The 18,144-nt window shown below is 34.3% G+C and overlaps 1 protein-coding gene across 1 annotated transcript in view; it reads left to right on the plus strand.

Moving 5' to 3' along the window:
* The window catches only part of Smp_159840 (dynein heavy chain, putative), a gene marked incomplete at its 5' end in the record, with an annotated part of 101,258 nt that overhangs the window by 32,280 nt on the left and 50,834 nt on the right, over window positions 1-18,144 (plus strand). Inside the window, 10 exons of the mRNA XM_018791954.1 lie at window positions 1,141-1,324; window positions 4,557-4,781; window positions 7,293-7,799; window positions 9,286-9,573; window positions 10,844-11,010; window positions 12,864-13,056; window positions 13,999-14,279; window positions 15,632-15,716; window positions 16,232-16,413; window positions 17,698-17,890. Coding sequence (XP_018647275.1) covers window positions 1,141-1,324; window positions 4,557-4,781; window positions 7,293-7,799; window positions 9,286-9,573; window positions 10,844-11,010; window positions 12,864-13,056; window positions 13,999-14,279; window positions 15,632-15,716; window positions 16,232-16,413; window positions 17,698-17,890 — 2,305 coding nt within the window. The remainder of the gene's footprint in view (window positions 1-1,140; window positions 1,325-4,556; window positions 4,782-7,292; window positions 7,800-9,285; window positions 9,574-10,843; window positions 11,011-12,863; window positions 13,057-13,998; window positions 14,280-15,631; window positions 15,717-16,231; window positions 16,414-17,697; window positions 17,891-18,144) is intronic.

The following is an 18,144-nucleotide window of genomic DNA, read 5'->3' on the forward strand; positions in this document are numbered from 1 at the left end:
ATTGAACTAGTAAACTCAAGTAGGTAAATAGTCATAGGATGATTATACTCCACAATTAATCAGAATAAAGTAAATTAATGAATGTTTGGAGAAATGCTAATAGCTAACTAGTTTTTATTAGAAAACCAGTGGGGGTTTCAAATTTAGACCATCCAGGTAGATGAATACAACGCCGCCTAAAGATGTTGAGTCCCATCATAATCTATTTAACGATTATTTGAGGCAAGGAGTGAGAAAATCTAAGCCCAAGTTTCCTATCTATTGATATTTACCACACGGATACGCCTTTAACTTAATAATCATGTTCCTCTGGTGATCCGAACGTGTGAAACTTTGAGGAGTGCCAAAAGTTATTGCGAACTGACTATTTGGGACACAGTGATAAGTTATAGATCAGTAAGTAGCATTACTTCATTTAACTACTTATGATTTAAAGGGGTTTCTCGTTTACTTGAATTAATGAGTTAAGTATTGGAATTAAACAATAAGTCAGTTTAAACAGAAGAATGAAAATGTCTAACAGGAGTAGAGTATCGATAACTAGATGAGCCATAAAATATGCACTTAAACACTAGAGAAACTCTTGATCTTCAAGTCAAGCATACATCTTTTGACCTTTACAAAATGGAAGAATTCAGTTAATTAATCTGAGGATTAGAAGCTATTACATTTGTATCTTAACTAGGTCATGTTTTAAAAAAGCCCAACTCAGCTACCGTTGCTCTCTTCCATGCTGCTTTTTGTCCAACATACAGCATGGTCCTCAATACTACTAATTAATCTAGAACATTTACAAGTATACAATGTAAAGACCTGATGAAAGAAATAGTATATTTAAGTCCGTGATCCACAGGCTTAGGAAACTAACTTGCAATCTAGATATTTAAGATCGTCGTCCATAATTACCAACTGAGGTCTGAACAAGTAAGTCATAGCCTCATCCATCACAGTACAAAATGGACTATGATTTATACTATCCATTTTTAAAAGTAGAACCTTCGGACGCACCCACCAGCCTACGTATTCTTTTTTTGAATTTCTCAGCTGAATAAAACCTCTGAGTTATTCACACAAAAATTTCTATGTTATCGGTATGTTTTTTAACATTAATTTTTACGCTTCCACCATTTCATTACTTAGTTTTATGCTTGTTGGTGAACCATTTGGATCTAAAACTACCGTGCTGCATACATTAGCTACAGTGATGACACGGTTAAACGAGAATGGTCACGATGAATATGAAAAAGTGATTTATAAAACAATTAACCCTAAAGCAATTACAATGGGACAATTATTCGGCGAATTCGATCCCGTTTCACATGAAGTTAGTTGGACTAAATTATTTACCAGTTATATTTCCTACATTTAGTCAGTATAACGCCTCCTTAAAGAACTATATCTAGGATTTCCGCAGAGACATTTTATTCAATATTTGGAAATTGTTATTATCAAATATGCCATTAACACGTGAACTATCAATCATAAGCTGTTAATCGAAGCACTGTTTGCTGAGCGACTTAATATATTAGATGAAATGGACAAGGTAATTTGTTTCCGATCAGTAGCTCGCAAATTCGAAACCTACCCTACCCACTATAGATGGAACAGCTAGTTCGTACCAAAAATTAGTTCGGATTAAAGTTAAATACATAAAAGGCCTCTTACCATGCAATGCTGAGGCGCTCAGCCTCGCTACTACAAATTTCAGTCAAGAATAAGTGTTCCACGTTGGTTATTCTTAAGTACCTGATTATTTAAATTTAAGTCTATTGAAAAAGAGGGCTATTTGATCTTGTCACTATAACCTAAATGTTTTGCCTTTTTTCATCATTGTTGATGCATTATTTTAATTTCTTTTGTGATTTTCATCTCGTCATATCAATCAGTTACGGCAACTTATGTCAAGAACATCTGTGTCAGGCTCTTTTAGCCACGACACCATAAGATCCACCCAGGTGTCTTTCTCTTTCACTTAGTTTACCTACCTATCACTTAGCTCACCTGCCACTATTACTACATCAGAACGCCTAGCTTTTCGGAGAAGGTCAGAAAGTTTCCTGTAAAACTCATCTTTTATATCGTCTGAGCTGCAGTCAGTGGGAGAGTAGGCAGAGACGACGAAGAGGCAACGACGAGTTTCCCTATCTTTCCGAGTCCTTACTGATCCGTTTAGTCGGACAGAGCATAGACGACTGTCTACTGGGATCCAGCCTAAAAGAGCTAGTTCTGCCCTAGGACTTAATGCTATACTTACTCCAGCGAGGCCACGGGAAGCAGCATCAGGGCTTCCAGATACACGAAGCGTGTATCGAGATGGTTCTTTATTTTGATAAGGTGAGGTCAAATGAATGACGCTACTCGGATCCTGTATGCGCGTTTCGGAGACGCAGCACACATCGATGGTGTAAGATTCTAGAGTCCTAGCTAAGAAAGCCTGTTGTCCTATTTGGCACAATGTTCGGACATTAAAAGTTCCTATATGTAGTTTAGAGCGTGGTTTCAGGAGACCAGGAACAACGTTCCGTGTACTCGAATCGTTTGCCCTAGCGATGCGAGGTGATAAAAGGACGTGGGAAGGGTTAGTTGTGGAGATAAGAGAGTTATTAGGAGGTGTAGGAAGGATTTGAATGTGATCAACTTGGTCTCGTGTGCAGTTACGGGCATGAGGGCTAATATCACTTCCCGGTTGCCCACACCGTGGAAGGGTATTTCTTGAGGGACCTGAAAAGGAAGTTGGACTAGTGTTGGTCATAACGACCTGGGAACGTGACCGCAGTGCCCAAGGGATAACTGCTTGAGGCCGGTCACGCACGGCATTTCTGTGGGAGGTTTTTGACGTGTTAGCTCCGTTCTTCAAAGGACCTTACCGCCGGAGACGAAAATCCATGGTATAAGGCGAGGTGTGCATTTTTAGAGTCGACGTTTTCTAACCCCACTCCTCCTTGTGAGAATGCAGCATCGCTGTTATGCTGGTTGTTTGAAGGAAACACCTTACTGCCGTCACACCTCTGTACAGTCGGCAGTACGACTTCACCTTCGGACCTTGGGACTGCTGCTTTTGGTCTTACCGCTCTTCAACCGACCTGTCTGTCATGGTAGGACCTTGAGGAACGATTGTTCCAGCCAGCATAGCTCGATTGGTTCATCACGATAGGCAAGCCCGACCACCACGTCAAGGTAGCAGCAATGGTCGGTCAGGCTCTAATTTGATACTTTTTGTTTGTCTATCACCCCGTTATATCTGTTACGATACCCCAGACCTAATGCTATTCACGAAGCACTTATTTACAGACCAAATCAAAATCTCATTTACAAATACAAAACTCCATGTATCATATTTGGTTTATTTTGTTTTTTAAGACGAATGATGAAGTCAGTGTTTTAAGTCCATCATCTGATTTCTAGACAAGTAATCAAAATTTAAATTGGTTTTAGCATGGTTATAATCTGGCCTTTATTGACCGAAATTAGTAAGATGGTCGAGGTAAAAATTAACCCAAGAAATCATTCAATATTTCCTAGATCAAAAGATTTCACGTGCCAGCGGACTGAATGTCATTTAGGAATTACTAAGTTCTCCTTCTTGTTTAAAATATTCAGATAAAATAGTATGACTACGCGTCACTTCTCATTGATCACATAGTTGATCAAAGCTAAAATCAGAAGCCCCCAAAAGATCAATTATTGTTCACATCAATTTGTTCTGTCATTTTAAATGACTATTCGTAAAACAACATATACTCTAATGTTGATAGTCATCATACTACTTACTTGTTACCAGTCATTATTTAAAGTTAATTCAATTCTAACTGAAATCAATAACCGATCAAGATTAGACCATCATTGAACATTTAGGAGCATTGGACAGCCGTTTCGTCCTAATAAACGACTCCACAGTAGTGCTCACCAGTGACCAGCTCTGAGAGATAATTCTCGAAGTTTTGGTGACAAGCCGTGATCAGTGGAATTCAACTGTCGGGTGACGGACAGTTGCCCAAATAAGACAGTGGAAAATATTGGGTGATATCGTGGATTGGTTAAAGTTAGAAATTAACACCGTTGGATATCGGTTCACTGGATTAGAGGTTAATAGTTCACGCAAGACTGAAGGTACTGAGTTCGAGTCTTACGTACAGGATCATAGATGTTGGCTGGTGAGGAATCCCATACCAGGACAAAACGGCAGACCATTGCTTTTGGGTTTTCAGTGGCGATCTAACACTGTTCGGTTCAAGATCTCAATAAAAAACTCAATAACTTTCACAACCCTATACCGATAATTTGATTCTATCAAATCAATATCACTTCTAGTTTATCTATGGTTTGAAAAAATAGGTTTCTAGCCTGTAGATCTACATAAACGAGACTGTTACTCCGTGTCTACCTTTGTGTGTCCTCAGACTTTAAAAAAATTTATTTGCATTAATTTCACTGGATGTTCATTACAGTTCACTCTTACTTCTTACTATGAAGCGTACAAGAATTTTCTCACCCAATGAGTTTTCATGTTTATATATGTACTATACTTTCTCAATGTAGTATTCCTATTTTTGTAGTGGACTGATGGTGTAACAGCAAATACATTTCGAGAATTCGCATCAACCGATACACCAGATAGAAAATGGGTTGTATTTGACGGACCCATTGATACATTATGGATTGAAAGTATGAATACTGTACTAGATGATAATAAGAAATTATGTCTAATGTCCGGTGAAATTATTCAAATGTCTCGTGTAATGAGTCTTATATTTGAAACAATGGACTTATCGCAAGCATCGGTAAGTTATTTGTGTTTAAATACATATCGCCCATTATTTTACTGAATTTGATTAAGAAACTAACTAGCTTCAAGATCAAACTCCTAGAGTTCTAGCGAGAAACTCTGTCTGTATCTTGAAACCGAGTTCAATTCATGTCGGGTTCAATACAGTTATCCATCACAGGCATTAGATGAGGGTAGCGCAATATGCCGGCTCAATGGTCTAGAGGTTAAGTATTTGTTAGCAAAATGGATTATCCTGAGTTCGATTCACGGATTCTGGGTCAAGGATGTGCACTGCTGAAAGGTCCAATACTAGGATGTAATTACCATCCTGTGCTCCCCAGGTCCTCAATTATGATAGAGCTAAGATCAGTTAATGATTTTCTGTATACTAAAAAACTGAAATGATGAAGTAAACTTATATGATATTGAACTAAACAGTACGAATTTCTAACAAATACCAAAACCAAGGAACTTAGTGAATCGACCACTTATAATCGAATTTATAACCAAGCTGTACAACGGTATCCTTGAATGAAATTTTCAGTATTAGTCTAATGGGCAGTTAACAACAATGAATAAACAAGATGACGTTACATTGCAAATAATATCAGTAAAAAGTTGTATAATTTCTATAGGATGTGTAAATAATAATGTTTTATCTGATACTTTCTAACTTACTGAGTTAAACAATGCTAATAACAGCTGTTTTCCCTAACTTTTCGTTCATCCTTTGGGTATTCATTGATTTGAATTCAGAAAATAAGTTTCTTAAATAAGAACTAGAAAATAGTCATTAGTTTGACCATAAAGACCAATCAAAACTTGCCAGCTAATCCGGGAAATATACCGTGTAATCAAACTGTGAATATAATCATGATAAACACAAGATGATAACTACTGTGAGTTCGTGAATAAAACTTGTGACTCAAATAAATTTTGAAATTTTACGTACTCTGAGCAGGATGGTTTCATTGTATAGCTTTATCGACAGTATCCGCTGCTAATGTTGTCTAGAAAGACACAGAAAGCTTCAAAACAAAGCTATCCAGGTCACAGCACAACTTCAGAAAGACAAGTGTTGTATTTCAATTCACTACATTAAAGCTAAATGTTTACCACAAAATCTAAAAACATTCATAACAATCATGAGAAAGAGATTTTGTATTAATTGAAAAGTTTTAAAACAATCCAAGGGAAAATTATATTCTTTTTCCTTAGATTTTAACTTAGAAAAACGTTTTCCTCGGAAAATGACATTGGTTGAAACGCTGGTGTAAGTTAGTTAGCAAAACATATCCGTTCCATCCCTAACTTCACAACTTCACAGTTCGGAATCATTATTCTATGCGAGATCAAGCCCAGTGTCTTTGAAGCTAATCTTCAACACGATAGTTTTTATTCATTTACAAGTTCCGAACAAGAATGAAATAAGCAAAGATAGATAGTGGCTAGCAGTGGAATCCAGGACGCGCGTTTCGTCTTATTTGGGACTCGTCAGCTGTATGTACCCGCATCTCAAAGTTGATGTTCACTCTGGGACTCCAGCCCAGTACCTTTCGCTTCAAACGCCATCGCGTTATCCACTCAGCTTGTAGTGCCGCGATTCGTTAATCGTTCGTTTCGATAACCGATATAATTCTAATCTTAACGGCGCGTAAAATCAGAAGACAAAGGATAGCAGCAACTACAGTTTATTGTCGAATAACTCAGGTCAGAAAGTTAGCAACACCTGAGCGAATAATAACGAGCGAGTGAACAGGCGAATAAGCGAAGGAAGTGAACGAGGCGGAAATGACATGCAGTGGAGATGGCTGGGAAGCCAACTCGATTTAAGCAAGCGTTAATCAACATTTATAGCCAGACAAAAATGAGTGACAGACATATGATGAATAAGATACGAAGTGTACACATATATGCTCATATAAAAGTATAGTCAATGTTAATAAGCAAATGGTTAACAAGATCAAAATATGACTCATAATGGATAGGCGAATTGGCTTGGCCAGCAACTAGAATAAAGTATATGGGCTTAACATAACAACCGATACTACAAGGTACTGAGTCCTGATAGCCACTCGCTTGTGAATTAAGTCAATATCGAGGCAATACGCACAGTATGCACATATGCCAATAAGAGACTGCACCAGTTGCAGTCCGAAACATCAATGGGAAGATTCAAACAAACAATACTATGAAGGAAATAGTTTAGTGCTACCTGCTTGTGATTATTCCTTATTGCTATTATAGATATATACATATATTTACGATTGAACGGCTTGAAAAATGAATTGGCCGAAAATAGAACTCTTTATTGAACCAATCTTTCTTAATTTATGTCTCATTGAGCATATTCTGTTTGCTTACTGCTACAACAGTATTTAACGAAAGCTATCTTTTCACCAATGCTAATCTCCACAAATCATAAAAAGAAAACAGGGTGTAATTTATTTTTTAAAATCTTTTGTTTGTTCTCGATGTTCTTGTTAAAACATATTTTTATTATATCATCTTTTAATGCCAACAGCCAGCTACAGTATCACGTTGTGGTATGATATATATGGAGCCCTTATCCTTAGGCTGGCGTCCACTTGTTCGCTCATGGATAAATCGTTTACCAACATCATTAACAACTGGTGACACTAAAGATATGATCAATTCATTCTTTGAATGGTCTTTGGATCCATGCATGGAATTTATACAATCTAATTGTCGTACATTAGTAGCTACACGTCAAGGCAATTTAGTTACATCGTGTTTAGGATTCATTGATATGCTTATTGAAGATGTAGCTAATGAAGAAGATGCAAATGAAAATCGTTATTTACGTTTATGGCTACAAACGTCTATTGTATTTGGTATTGTTTGGGGTATTGGTGGTTGTCTAGATTATAATAGCCGACAAAAATTCGATCATTTCTTACGAAATTTATTGTCTGGTACAAATGAAAAGCATCCTTTACCAAAAGAACTGGGTCAAAAACTTGATTTTCCATTTCCAGAATCTGGTCTTGTTTATGATTATTATTATAAAGTAAGTGTGTAGGAAATTAATTCTTCTTTGAAAAACTCAAGTTAAATACTTTACACATCTGACTACCATAATTTTTTTCCCTCGTCCAGTATTATGATAGCATTTAACTGGTAAGTGAAGCCTCTTAATCAGTAAAGATTATATTTTACTTTACACGTTCTTCCATTTTCAGATATGGTTTATATTCAAGTGTTATATTCTTCATAGGGAATGCAGCTTTGATACATAATATACAAGTGACATCCCGTCAAATTGAAAAAGACATTGTTTTAAGTAAATTAAGCTTAAAATTGTATTTTCAGTACTATTCGACAGACGTTGGAACAGTGTTGGACATAAACTAATATACTTACATGTCCAGTTTTAGTTCGGGAATATAAAAGATATCCCAGCGTAAAACCTGAAACACATGGTCGCTTACACAAATACAGTTAATTTAAATTTAGAATGAAAGGTTATATATATAGGAAGTATGTGACCAATACTAAAAAGCAGGACAAATATTACATTGGTTATTACTCAATAATGAATGAAGATAAATATCTCAGTTCAGCAATGAGCCACAAGCAAACCAAATAGTTCAGTTGTGACATCTCTGGCTGTGAAGCTGAGTGACTTGTGTTTAAATCATACTGGGAGAATCAGTTTCTTTAGGACTGCAGGAATACGTGACTGATGAGTACCAAGTAGACTAAACCTAGATCCACGGTTTCTGACTATTTGCCTCCAACCACCTAGCACTGTCTATACTTTTTGATAGTATGTGTAAGGTAATCTAGCAAACTATATTGTTCACAGGTTTGTTTAACTAAAATTATGGCTAGCATTAAAAATCAGTACAATATCATGGTCAGTGCTACTTAACATCGATAACAAGTATAACTGATACTTCTGATGTCCAACTAAGCTTCTTTGTTAGATCACTTCGTATATAAAATATTCAATAAAATTTGATCTGCATAGTACAATATGATCGGATGAATCTATATTTTGCTGCTCACCACCGACTATTTATAAATTCACCTTTATAAACCTAAATATCAAAAAAATGAATTTAAAGTCCTTATTTTATTCTTTCGCATTACATTGACACTCATGTCGATACTAAGTCATGAAATCTCAACTGAAGTTTGGTGAGACTTATGAGTCAACGGCAGGTCTCATGCGTTATGTTAGGAGAGATAAACATGCCGACCAAGATAATAAACTGTTTTTGGCTTTTCGAAAGTATGAACAATTGGTAAACCATAGTGACACGAATATTAAATTAGGGCCTCAATAGGAGGTCTGAACAACGCGACTGTCGAGTAGGAAGGTGTAATATAAATAATAATACAACCTGGAATAAACTAGACGTTAATGTTTCATTTATATTAGTAAGTACAGAAATAAATTCGACCTCATTATTATTATCGATTTAATAGTCATATTATCTTGTACGCATAACCACAATCTCTAAGTTTTTGGTTTCCAAATTTGTCAATAGTTCAAAAGTCGTGGTTCCTGGAGACACTGGAATGAAAAGAATAAAACTGATGACCAAGTTTCTGATAGAAAAATACGTGAAATTATTGTACCTACAATGGATACAGCACGTTATAAATTTATAGTCGATTTATGCATGAAGAAACATCGTCCACTTTTGTATGTAGGTCCAACTGGGACCGGGAAATCAGTATATGTTCAAGAAAAGTTAATGAGAGAAATTGACAAAGATAAGTATGTAGCCTATTTTGTCAACTTTTCTGCTCAAACAAGTGCAAATCAAACTCAGGTAATGATTTTTGCAGTTACAAATAATATACTATTGGTTATGATATAAGTAGTTTGATTTTATCAACCAAAATCCTGATAGAGTCTGAGATTTAATTGATTACAATCACTTGAGACATTACCTTGATATTTATTTAGGCTGATAATTGTATTTACAGCCATAAACTAAAATCGATGTGAGCACATTTAGTAAATAGGTTGTAAATTATATCAGTAAACAAAAACAAACTGGGTTCTCTGCCATATATTTTATTGAGCAGATCACATATGTTTAATATGTTATTAGAATAGTCAAAGTATCACTAATAATACTTTCTTTTTTGCAATACAATATCATTCATTTTCATAGAAGGGTGAATAGTGAACGAATTTGAAGAAGTATTTGTCTTCCTCATAACACAGGTATATCAGAAAAGTATGATTATGTTAATAATAAACTTCATCACTACAATTTCTGTCTAAAGAGTTACATTAAGTAGAAGCTCCTAATCAAATCTAATTTCATAGAAAATGCCTAAGTTTTAGTACCAGTTAGCATTTTTATACTCTAACATTTTTGTCAATAGTTTAATCATGATCACTTAATTATGTTGACAATAATAATGATAATGAGTGAATTCCAATAAAAATCCTAATCTGAAATTAAGCAAATTTTTGGTTACTCATACATATGGTTAAGCTAACTATGAAAATAACAAAAAATTAGAATAAGGTGAAAACATAAATAATAACCGTGACATTGTAATTAAAGAAAAATTGATTGAGTATGTAGATGTTTGTAAGGGGAATAGAACAAAAGAGATTGTGGAAAAAAGCTTGATCATCAATACAGTAATAGATCGTTATGAGATAAATTAAGAAACATTTGATTTATAAATCTATCATTACATTTATGTAGTTGAAATCATCAGTCAATTGAAGCTAGACCACTATTGAAAACCTGGAAGCACTGGACGGCCGTTTCTCCCTATTGTGGGACTCCTCGGCAGTGCGCATCCACGATCCCGCCTCACGAGATTCGAAACCAGGACCTTTCAGTTTCGCGCGCGAGCACTTAACCGATAGACCATTGAGCCGGCATCCAGCGGTGTTAATATCTAACTTCAACCAATCCACGAAATTGAGCAACCATTCACCATTAAATTTATCACTAATCATAAGTGATATAGTTTTATTGACCGAATCTAAAAAACAATAGTCTTTTAACTTAACAAATGTTCCTTTCAGAACAAGTGTATATCATTATTTGTTATCGATTTTCTTTTTTTTAGTTTATTGTTATGTCAAAGATTGATAGAAGACGTAAAGGTGTTTATGGTCCACCTATAGGTAAAACAGCTGTTTTATTTGTTGATGATTTAAATATGCCAACTAAAGAGATTTATGGAGCTCAACCACCCATTGAACTATTACGAATGTTTCTTGATCATGGTTATTGGTTAGTTTATATAAATAATTATTATTTGATCAAATGATTTGTTATTACAAAATTGTAAGAAATGAGTTACATTTCTATGTTGTTTGTTGAAAATTATTTTGTTATTTCTTAGAGACATTTATATATAAAAAGAAGTGTGATTGTATTATGTAGATACTTCAGGTTAAGTTTAAATAAATTGTGACTTTGGGGTGTCGGTTGCTATGTTAAGAACATATACCTTATTGTAGCTTCTGGACAAGCCAATTTACCTATCCATCATGAGTCCCGTTTTGACATTGTTAATTATTTACTTATTAACCCTGACTACTTTTTATATGAGCGTGTGTGTTTACACTTTTTATCTTACTTATCATATATTTGTAACTTATTCTTATCTAACTATACATATTGATTAACGCTTGATAAAAGAAGTTGGCTTACCCGCCATCTCCAATGAGTGTCATTTTTGCTTCCCTCGCTGATATCTGCTCATTTACTTATAGCTTTCCGACCTGCGTTATTTGACAATAAACTGTAGTTGCCGCTTCTCTTTGCCTTCTGATTTTATGCACCGTTAAGATTTGTATTATAGCGGATATCGAGGTGAACGATTTACGAAGCACGTCACTAAAGAACTGGTGAGCCCGACATGATAAGACCGTCAATCAGAGAGCAGCCGGTTATCGATTGATACAGTGACACACGAAAACCGTACGAGATATGTAGAGTACGTATCGGTCCTGCTTCTGCCTAGCCCAGCCAGTTAAGTCCACAACAGCCTATGCGATATGTATAATCTAACATTGTTTGGAAAACCACCAAAAACTAGGTGGAAATCTTTGATCTTAGTTATGGATTCTTTATAATTCATACGCTTAGTTTTATAAAGCAATTTAAAGCACATTAAAATCAGATCTCTTCAGACGTATAAAATGACGTATTCAATGACTAAAATTGTTTACCGCATATAGCTGTTTATAGACCATTGTAATTCTTAGCATTAATATAATTAATTACCTATACGATCTGTTTCAAACATTTCTAATTATTCAATTCCTTGTGACTTTGTTTTAACTTTCCAGTATAAACGCTGTTGAATCTGTATAAATCTCTGCAACTTCAGTCATTTTTTGTTTTGTCATCATGTATATATATACATATATATATCGGATCAGTCTGAGCTATATCCAGTCGTTTCTCGAGCTAATCTTTTTGACTTATACTTCTCATTCGATTTCTGGTTCATTCACTAACTAACAGCAAAGTTTATTTCTTGTTTTTTTTTACTTATTTTCATGTGTATCCGCTACTCTCAGAAATCTCGTTTACTTTGAGCGATTTTTTGTTTCATTAATAGGAATCCTCATCCACCTTTATTAATTACTAATACACAACCAAGAGTTGTTTTATGATTTGTGTTATGTTTTATAAATTACTCTTTTTCATTCAGGTAGAAGACATCATTCACTTTGAGATGTTTTACTATAGCAATTTACGATTCAACGCATCATGGTTCATAGTTTGTAAATTCTTATTTGTTTTTTTAATAACAGCATTGTACTTTCAGATATAGTGGGTCTTATGAGTTCGGAACTTTTTCGCTCAAATTAATCATTATATGTGAATTCTTGTATTAGTTTTTGCAATAAATTTGTTTTACTTTCTTAGGTTTTGAAAAATGATCAAGTAAGGAATATATTAGCATTCTGACGAGCTACTTACTGACCAGTAGTTAGTAGTGTAGATAAATTAGCAGAAATCATTTAAAATCATCTAAGTTCTAATGTATAGATATATGAAGCTTTTACCATTAGTTCAGATATTAGTGAGTATATTTGAACCGTTTTTTTCCTTACTTGATTCTAATTTAGGTATGATTTAAAGGATACCTCAAAATTGACATTACAAGACATTCATTTAATTGGTGCAATGGGACCTCCAGGAGGTGGACGTAATGATGTGACACAACGTTTTATGCGACATTTTCATGTAATCAGTATGACACCATTTAATGATGAAACTATGACAAAAATATTTTCAACATTGATGAATATTTACATACGCGTAGGTCATTTTAATTTTTTTATTTCTTAATTACAGTTTAGAAGACAAGTTTCAAGGCAGAAATTGCACAAAACACTATTAATATTGTAATAAAGAAGTGTGATACATTTATGAATTTTGTTTAAAGCAATTACGTAACTACCTGTATAGCAAAAAATCAAAACATTTTCCTCGATCAATACATAATAGAAGTGCTCCGGTTTTGCGCGTTGACTAAATTCAACGGGACAGTACTCCATGTACTAGTAGACTATCTTTTGACATAAATGAAAATCTCCTACTTATGTAAATAGATTGCCGGTAGTCAGAAAAATAGTGTTTCAAATGAGGTTTGAACTCAAGTTATTCAATAACGTTGTCATCAAAGTTATTACCGATCGCTTGTTTCAAAGAGATGCCATACTTGTTGTTCCGCAATTCATATAGGAAATTAGTAATGACTAAGAATGAGTTATTAAATTTTCAAGAGAAATATTACAAGAAGCTGCGGATATGTCTACATCATCTATAATCTCTATGACTCAGCTTATATTATCCTTAAGATCCTCACCAACTCTAGACGTAAATCCAAATTCAGCAAAAATGTTCTAATCTTGAAATTCGTCGTGATAGCTGGGATTAAGAACGCTATGACAAAATTTGTTACAAATTTGTAGAATGTTTGCATATAATGCTTGTGACTTAAAGCAATATCAAGGCGATCCGCATAGGATGCACATACACCAATTAGAGATTGATCAATTGCAGTCTTAAACATCATTGGGAAGATTCGAACAACCAATACGAAATGAGTTTAAACTGTAGAGATGTCCAAATTTTTCCTATTATTTAATCTTGGATATGTTACACCACTTAGAGATAATTGTGATAAAATCATATTGTATTGTAGTAACATTTAACAACATATCTTTACTATTCTCTTTCCTTGTATATTTTGTGTAGTCACAAGAATTTAGCTCTGAGTATATAACAGTTGGTCAAATCATTGTATCATCAACGTTAGAAGTCTATAAAGCTGCAATTGAAAATCTTCTGCCTACACCAGCTAAATCTCATTATTTATTCAATCTACGTGATTTTAGTCGTGTTATCCTAGGTATTTGTTTGATACAAAAAGATCGAATTGAAAGTAAACATACTTTTTCACGTTTATGGGCTCATGAAGTGATGAGAGTTTTTTATGATCGCTTAACAGATGATGCCGATAGAACGTGGTTATACGAGTAAGTCTTGTAATAACCAAATACTAAACTTGCTTTATTCTTTCAAATTTTCCTTACCACAATTCGTGTCTCGGAATAACTTATTTGATGTGGAAAAGTGATATCATTCCGGTCTCAATCGGTAAATAAATGAGGAAGTAACTGACCTGAAATTTTCTATCCACAATGATTACCTGATGTGCAGATGAGAATGATAATGATTGGTTGTCTGCTTAGTCAAACATGTAGATAGTCTGACAGGTGTCAGATGCGTTATATATTCCCATATCCTTATTTTTTTATTATTATTGATTGATTGTCCATTTGTTGTTGGATTGTGTGGGCTTTTGGTGTGCAAATGTATTTATGTTCTTGTCAGGCTAATCACGTGTTCTTGATCTGAGTTGTGTTGAAGCCCTGTAGAGTAGACACTGGGAGAGAATCTAGTGTAGATATTTGTCTAAGGTAAATTAATATCCTATTCGTGTAAAAAGAAAAGGGCTGTTATAACATTACCAGAATGCTCTGGCTTCACAACTGATGGGGACAATAACTAAGCTTTTAATTGAACGATAAGGCACTGAGTGATCACCAGCTTATTTATTGTTTTGAGCAACAAGTTTTAAAATCTGGGGGTGGTAGCGATTCCTTGTTTTGTTTAATCAAGTGACTCATGATCTCAACTCTATAAAATTACTAAAATCTCCACAAAACCCCTTCTGATAATGATCATGTAACCACTAGTGACTGGCTCCATCAGGTATTTCCTGGAGTTCTAGTGAGAAGCAGTAACCAGTGGAGTTCAACCAGGTCTGTTGGGAGATATCAACTCACTGAATGGTTGCTCAACCTCGTGGATTGGTATAAGTTAGACATTAACACCGTTGGATTCCAACCGGCTCAGTGGTCTATCGGTTAAGTGCTCTGGCGCGAGACTGGTAGGTACTGGGTTGGAATCTCGCGAGACGGAATCGTGGATGCGCACTGCTGAGGAGTCCCACAATAGGACGAAACGGTCGTCCAGTGCATCCAGGTTTTCTATGGTGGTCTAGCTTCAACTGACTCATGATCTCAACTCTATAAAATTACTAAAATCTCCACAAAACCCCTTCTGGAAATAAAAAGTATTTTAGCATGTAAATATTTTTCGCTTTTCAGTGTATAAAAAGTTTTTTACAACTAGATCTGAGTAAGATGTTATCAAACTGAATTGACAAAAATATACTAATTCTCTTTGGTTCACCTAAATTAACCATTTGTGAACATTGTGATCTAATCAAGCAATGATCTTATTATCGAATACTTTTATTGAAAATACAATGAAACATCACTTTTGTATTTACAATGATTCGGTTGTTTTATTTTATTCACAGATTCATTAAACGTTGTTTACAAAATAATTTTAAAGAGAAATTCGATCAACTGTTTGCTCATTTGACTTCGAAAGAAGGTGAAGAAGTAAGCTAAGTGATTTATCTTGAATTCACTTTGGAATTAGTTTTAAATTCTCTCCCACTAAAAAATGTACCTTCTAGAAACGGCATTTATGAATAGTTGCTTATTTGTTATTTATTAAATCACTGACAGACATGAGCTAGACAGCTGCTGAGATCAGTAGGCAACTTTACGTCGTTTCTGAGACTTCAAAGAAGTTCACAAACAGTCCTTTTGTAGATCAAGCCTTAAAAATTCACGTTCAGAGATATGTGACACACCTTTAAGCAAAGTTCCAAGTATATTGTTAATTAATTCATTTTTGTATTGTTTGTTTGCTTATATTGTTAATTGACCAAATGTGCGAATCATGAGATTGCAACTGAATGGTTTCATTATTTCATGATCATAGCGTGACCTGGATATCCAAAATGTGATCTATGATGAGATTATAGGATGACCTCCTAATTGACAAAACTATCACGTTTTCATAATTTTCTCAAGTATTTATTATTGATAATCTATTTTTATACATTTAGATTGATGAAACACATTTGAGAAGTTATTTAATGTTTGGTGACTTTATGAATCCTGAATCAATGCCAGAAGATAGAGTCTATGAAGAAATAAAAGATATCCAAGCAATGTATCCTGTTGTGGAACGTTGTTTAGAAGATTACAACAACGCTAACAAAAAGAAAATGTCATTAGTTATATTTAGGTAGATTCCAATTTTATAAAAACCAAACGTTTACAAAAAAAACCATTTTACTGATTTCAATGTAGGTTGCTTTGATATATTATGCTTAAAAATGATTTCCAGGTACTCTGAGACTTATATATAATTGCTCGTAATTACTCTTCTCTTTACTTGAAGAGCATAATGCCTTCCTAGAATATTGACTAGACTTTATCACATGTCATTCAGACAACAAAGAATACTGTGTAACTTCACGAAATACTCTATGTGTTTTGGTTATCACTTCTGGCTGAACTTGATAAATCACATTTCATAATAAAACTAACAAAAAAGTAGAAAATATAGTAGTCAGAAACTGTAAGGATCACTTATGATAAAAGATAATATGACCGATCAGTCTTCTTGGTCCAATCGATTTGGTTTGTAACGATACTATCTTCCAATTTCCCTGAATTTGCAAAGAATGAAATCTGTAAATATGATTATGGATAAACAACAGATGTTTTGTTCGGTATCGAATCTGTCATATCGATTCTTGAAGTGATTTTTCTATTATATGTCTCTTAACTAAAATATACAAATAATGCAAGAAATCTCATCAATTAGGGGTTAGCCGTAAACGTTGTTTTACGTAATACGGTTGAGAGTTTACCGTCAACTGTTCCAAACCCTAAAATTCTTATTTATATGAATTCATTATGACAAATTAGTTTTTCATCAGCGTTGCTTCACTTAAAAAATGTCGAGTAAGTCGATAAATTTCATCACACTGTTGTTGAACTCGTCAAAATCTAATAACCATTTGAAATTGTGAGTCCCAGTGATCACAAACAATAATGTAAACCGAGATAGTTATCTGTTGCAACTTCTGTATATGACGCCTAGATTAATTATTCTAAGTTTTGGATAGACAATCATAACTTCTTGAAGCCTTATAATTGGTCATGTCAGTTACTCATTCGTAACTTTGACTGCCGTTACCTGATAAAACGTAGAGAACAGTATAAGGACGGGAAAAGTGAATTCATTTAAATAAACAGTATGGTATAATACCAAAATGGGATATTTCACAGGAGGATAGAGTATGAATGAATATGTGACTGTGCGACCACTTTAGAGCCATATCATTCAAAGTTTTCAACAATTGATTATAATTATGTTTTGCATACCAACCATTATCTCATGTTTATGCATTTATTTATTTATTAAAAGTCAATATTCTATGATTCCATCCTTTTTAAAGTCTTATCATTAAAGTTGTCAGTAGCTGTACAAATGTAGTAAATTTTCATATCATTAAAATAGATATGTTCTGGAGCATTTATCAAGAATTTGTCGGATTCTTCGAGTTCCTGGTGGTCATGCATTACTAGTTGGTGTCGGTGGTTCTGGGCGTCAATCACTAACTAGATTGGCATCAGCAATGGCAGGTTATACAGTATTTCAACCTGAAATATCGAAAAATTATGGTAAAAATGAATGGCGTGAAGATTTAAAGGTAAACTGTAAAAGAATGGATCAAGTGTGTTACGTTGTTTTCATCTTAATATTTAATTTTGTTATTGGCTTTTTAAACAAATAACGTACGGAGTCTTTAAAGATAGATAGTTTTCATCAAGAACGGATACCAAGTGCGAAGGTACTAATGAACAAATATTTCAACTGAGTTTTAAAATCAGCAATACACAGCAATAATCTTGTAAAGGATAGAACACAGGATATTTAGGACTCGGGACGATTATACTATGTTCA

Source organism: Schistosoma mansoni (assembly GCF_000237925.1).
Source record: "Schistosoma mansoni, WGS project CABG00000000 data, supercontig 0223, strain Puerto Rico, whole genome shotgun sequence".
Classification (NCBI taxonomy): Eukaryota; Metazoa; Platyhelminthes; class Trematoda; order Strigeidida; family Schistosomatidae; genus Schistosoma; species Schistosoma mansoni.